At 32.5% G+C, this 5,257-nt stretch overlaps 1 protein-coding gene across 6 annotated transcripts; it reads right to left on the bottom strand.

The window, feature by feature from the left end:
- Positions 1-1,085: 1,085 nt before the first annotated feature.
- Positions 1,086-4,690, bottom strand: LOC123905848 (floral homeotic protein APETALA 2). Of its 6 annotated transcripts, none has more exons than XM_045955607.1 (10): positions 3,831-4,690; positions 3,506-3,531; positions 3,307-3,337; positions 3,084-3,171; positions 2,838-2,983; positions 2,672-2,716; positions 2,461-2,549; positions 2,195-2,361; positions 1,888-2,109; positions 1,086-1,577 (listed from the first exon to the last, which is right to left on the bottom strand). In XM_045955607.1, the coding sequence occupies exons 1-10, from the start codon at positions 4,394-4,396 to the stop codon at positions 1,371-1,373; spliced, it is 1,587 nt and encodes a 528-aa protein (XP_045811563.1). In that variant the 5' UTR covers positions 4,397-4,690; the 3' UTR covers positions 1,086-1,370. The 6 variants fall into 6 exon arrangements, with proteins under 6 accessions (XP_045811563.1, XP_045811561.1, XP_045811567.1 ...); XM_045955605.1 differs by having other exon boundaries at positions 2,672-2,734; positions 3,831-4,680; XM_045955611.1 differs by having other exon boundaries at positions 1,884-2,109; positions 3,831-4,680.
- Between the last annotated feature and the right edge of the window lie 567 nt (positions 4,691-5,257).

Genomic DNA, 5,257 nt, shown 5'->3' with positions numbered 1-5,257 from the left:
TAGAATCCATAAACTTTTTTTGAAGAAGTTTATGGATTCTATCACTTATAAAATGTTCAACTTCCACTTATAAAAAGAATCCATAAACTTAACGCCTTAAAATTTTAGAAATATAATGTTCAACTCACTTATATAATAATTCTGAGTCCAATATGAATAATTATCCATTTGCCCGCTCGTAACCCAATAATATTCTCTTGAAGGTGTCGATATCAAACGATGTAATTAGATATTTATCTTAAAATAAAATATTTTTAGTTTTCAATATATTTATACACCAAACTAATATCAATATAGTCATTTTCTTAGTCAACAACAAAGATGATTGCAAACTTCTATTTTTGAAATATTGTGTTTACAATATTTTTTTTATGTATGGGATACTTATTCCAAAGTGAAGCATACCAGAATTTGCCATTTTTCTTTTTGGTAAAAGTTAAAACTTTGACAGAGTCCTAAACTCTGAAGCCATGGATCCCCTTCACCATTTATACCCTTTTGGTAGCATAATTTTTCTCTCTCACACACATTGTATCAGTGTCCTTTTGTAGCTTTAGACGAACAATGATAGGTCCCTCTCGTCATTATAGCCTTTGTCTGACTGCTTTTGAACAAGAGAACTGATTCAAAGGACACCCTTGATTGTGACTATTCATCACCATCCACTCATATTTCCAAGACACCCCAAAAAACCAAAAAAAAATTAACCACATTTTGTACCATCCCTTTTTTTTTACATTTTTACATTATTTGTCTCAATGTTTTTTTTGCCTAGCTAAACAAAACCTGTGTTACCTTATTAAGGAACCAAAGGCTATAGCATCTTTCCTTAGTAAAGTTTTTAAGGCCAAATTGACAACCACGTGTATTTTATAGCAATTCATCCCAAATTAAGAAATGAATAGGTGCTCTCATAAATACCATAACATAACATACTAGCTAGTAGTAAGTAGTAACATAGTAGTAACACATAAATAAAATGCAATAGTAAGTTTTATTTTTATACTACTACATAGTGTAATAAATAAAAATCAGAAATATTTTAGTCAGAAAGCATAATATCTATGTAGAAGTAGTAGAGTATCTAGTTAAAGATTTCGTCCGTTTCTTTAGTTTGACTCACTCTCAGAAACAAGACCAATGAGTGTTTCCAATTTGGCAAACTTTAATCACTTCTTTCACCTCAATAGTAAAGTTATGGTTTTTGTACTAGTAATAATTTTAAACCGCATTAATTTGTACATACTCAAGAGAAATTAAAAAATATAAATAATAAGGGGGATAAGATAAGATAAGAGAAGATTATTTAAATGTAAATTTAATTAAAAATGGCAAGGTTGAAATGAAGAAATATTTGTTGATGGAAGGGATCAAGAGGGTCTCATGAGAGTGTGGAACCCATTTTTCTGCAGCCAACCTTGAGAAGAAGTAGATGGTCTTATCTGAGGTGGGAATCCTGATGATGCTGCAGCAGTTGCTAACAAATGTGGAGGCCCCGTTTGCCACTTTTGTTGATCGGACATTGATAATGTTAAATCACTTCCAATTCGGCCTCCATTGCTGCTGCTACTCGAAACCTGACATATAGATTTGAAATCACAGTGAATTTGACGAAATCATAGTGAAACTCCTGGAGTATAAGAGATTTAGTCAAAATCACACTCGCTCATTGTGATTTTGCAAAACTCATTGCAAATTTAAACATGCATCAATGTTTCAAACATCAATTGCATTAGTCCTTTTGAGAGAATTTCAAGATATTAAAAGGATCATTGTGTAATGTGATGATCATATAAGATTTCATTGATTACAAAATTAAATTGAACAACCATACTAGTACAATTTTAAGTACTAATTGGACTAAAGTAATTAAACAAAAGTACCTACATGAAAATTTGAGGGGTGAAGATGTTGAAAACTGCGAAGCATTTGAGGGTGGTGGTGTTCAACAGGTGATCTGTAGGGACCATATCTATGCATTTCATTAGTGACTGGAGATTGAAGATGAGTTTGGCTTAGCATTCTCAAGGCTTCATTCTCTCCATATCCATCCCTTACATAAGCTTCCATGTTACTCATACCACATGGTTTTGGTAGTATATTCACCGGCTGAATTTAAATGGCGATTCAGTTAAAATTCAACAGAAAAATAAATAAATAAAATTTATAGAATAGTTAGATTGCACTTAATTACCTTAGGCCTGATTCCACCATTCCGCCAATTTGATTCAGGCGCCATATACTGATCAGTGGCGGCATTTGTGTTGTGATTTCCAAATGCTTGATTATTGCTACCTTTAGAACTCGAACTGCCCAAACTCAAATCCAGATTGTGATTCGCGGTAGCGGTACCTGAGGATTCTGCAACTCAATAATGTGCGCATTTCAATTTCAATAACTATATACAAGTTAATGTGAATATAACATATAAACAAAGAGTTTCAATTAGAAAGTGCTTACCAGAATTAAGCTCATTATCATAGATGCTAGGATCAAAATTGGTCACCGCCTCTTTGCCATTGCATTTAATTGCTGCTTTATCATATGCCCTTAAACAAAATGAGCCACAAAAATTCAAAACCCTAGCATGAACTTTATAAAATTTTTGGCTACAATTTTGTAATTGAAAGGGGGGAACAACAAATTGGAAAGAAATTATGAAAGCAAATACCTTGCAGCTTCAATCTCGGTGTCAAATAGACCCAGATAAACGTACCTGGTAAATCGAATCAAACTAATCAAATTAATCGTTACTATTATATGTCATTTATACAGATAAAAACAGCATCAACAAACATTTATAAAAAAATTCATATAGAAGATATAGAAATATATACTTTTTCCCTAAGAATTGACCCATCCGCGCCTCCCATCTTCCACATTTGTGCAAAGTTACACCTCTATATTTAGAACTTCCTCTTGGAAATCCAGTGCTTTGTCGCCGAAGTACGTGCACAAACTCTTCCTTAGTTAAATTGCTCATCTAAATTACGTCAATTATTCAAGATAAAAGTAATTAGTATAATTAATTAATTGAAAACTATAAGAAAATTAGAAGATAATTGCTTTTAAGAAAGAGTCACCTGCTTCAAATCCTCTTCATAATCTTCTATGTTGAAGTTTATATCTGCTTCTACTCCTCTGAACTTAATTGCCGCTCTATCATATGCACTGAGTACGGAAAAAACCAATAAGCATTTTTTACTTATAACAACCAAACCATAAAATCACTATATTACTACTATATACTATGCATATGCAAATTCAATTTGAATTATTTGAATTAAATTAAGGTTGGTAACTCACCGTGCAGCTGCATGTGCTGTGTCAAATCCACCTACACAAATTTACCCAGACAAAACCATCTCATCAGTTAAGTTATCCCTTCAAATTTCCCCACAGTTTTTATTTTTATTATTAAAAAAATAAAAATAAAAACAATTTTTTTAGCCACTTATAACTACCACATATGTAACTGATCTTATACAGAAATATTAATACTTACCCAAATACACTTGTTTTCCACAATCCCTACAACACAAACACAACCAAAACAATCATCAAATAAATTAAATTTTCATGAACTAGTCATTAATAATCAATTCAATTGTATACTTTATATAATAATTTAGGTGAGTTGAATTCTCGAATAGGTCAACACAAACCTCAACGTGAGGTTTTCAGCCTGACAGTCTGAGGGCGAGCCTCTCAGACTGTCAGGAGTTGAATTCACTTTATTGCGGAATATGAATCAATTTCTTATCAGCGAGTCAATTAAATTTAAATTTTATTTTTGGTATTGTATTAATGGAAGATGAAAAAATGCTAACCAAATATGAGATTCCCATCGACCAGTTCTTCTGTAAAAAGTAACACCTCTATACTGAGAACTTCTGGACCTTGGTCCTCGACGACTCTTCTTCGACGGTTGAGAAGCAGAATTTTCAATTAATTTACCGCCGTTAACTGTTTCCGATTGACAAAATCTTACACCTACCCAGTGAGCACGTGGAAAAGAAGAAGAACCTCCACCACCACTACTGCCACCACCGGAAGTAGAATCCACCACCGCTGTCATCTCAGTATCTTCCACCGGAAAAAACTGTCTAGTCACAGGTGGACACTCACTATCATCATCATCATCATCTACTGAGAATCCAAATATCTTACTACCTTTTTTCTTCAACAATCGGTTACCGTTACCGTTGCCGTTACCGTCATCTTCTTCTTCGGATCCATCTTCTATAACTACTGCAGATGAACTTGAATTTGAAATATTTGAAATAGATCCAACTCTTTTACCTTTTTCATCAACTTCATCACCGTCGATTGAACAACCTTCTGCTTCTGATTCATAATTTTTTCTCTGATCGGGTGAGTCATTCAGATCCCACATTCTTCACAATCTTAACAAATTCACTCACTCCACAGAACAACAAGAAAAACAAAAACAAAAACAACAGAAGAAGAAAAAGAAGAAAGTTTCAGAAGCATGAACTTAGAAGAAAAATGAAAAAATAGTAAGAAAAAGAAAGAGAAATGTTGAAAGATCTTTGTGATTTGTATTAACTGCCTAATACAGTATAGACGAGGCAAATTTCAACAAGCTAAAAAGAAAGCAACTTCATTGTTCTCTTTCTTTCTCTCTCTCTAACAAAACAAAATATTACAACTTGTTTCACTTTCTCTCTCTTTATCTATGTATTTAATTATTTTTTTATTTTATCTTTTCATCAATATTATCCGGCTTACTGAACTGCTTAATTTAGTTTGGAAGACAATTTTGTCATCGAGTGATTTCAGTCCCCTCCCAAACATATTTGCGTGGAATCGAACCGTAATCTTTTTTACTAAGTTCAGCGTCAATCACAATTAGACCGACCGATATTGGTATTTTAACTTTTGTTTCAATCACTGAAAAAATTGGACAATGAAATTTTTTTCTATATTTGTTTTTGCTTCTAACAGAGGAAAGTCCTTTTCTTTTATTGCGTTACATAATTTATTAATTATTCAGACTCAAATTGTACTGTCAGTGTATGTATATATTTCTATTTTGATATGTTTATTGAATGAATTTAAATAACAAGTGGTAAAAATAGGGAAAGAAAGAACCATCTCTTTCTTGAACAACTTTCCCACGTTAACCAAATCGAAAAGCATCTATATCTATACATCTCACCTGTCCTTTCTCATTTATTTTTTCTTCTCCCTCTAAAAATTAGATTTCATTAGCTTAATTGGAAATTACAACGAG

This window comes from Trifolium pratense, linkage group LG2 (assembly GCF_020283565.1).
Source record: "Trifolium pratense cultivar HEN17-A07 linkage group LG2, ARS_RC_1.1, whole genome shotgun sequence".
In the NCBI taxonomy this organism is placed as follows: Eukaryota; Viridiplantae; Streptophyta; class Magnoliopsida; order Fabales; family Fabaceae; genus Trifolium; species Trifolium pratense.
Note: the sequence above shows the minus strand (reverse complement) of the source record. Positions and strands in the feature narration are given on the sequence as shown.

Coding starts and splice junctions, on each gene's coding strand:
- LOC123905848 (XM_045955605.1), bottom strand. CDS start 4,396: ATGTGGGATCTGAATGACTCACCCGATCAGAGAAAAAATTATGAATCA. Junction 2,550..2,671: donor ACCGAGATTGAAGCTGCAAG/GTATTTGCTTTC, acceptor ATTTTGTTTAAG/GGCATATGATAAAGCAGCAA. Junction 2,110..2,194: donor ATGGTGGAATCAGGCCTAAG/GTAATTAAGTGC, acceptor ATTTAAATTCAG/CCGGTGAATATACTACCAAA.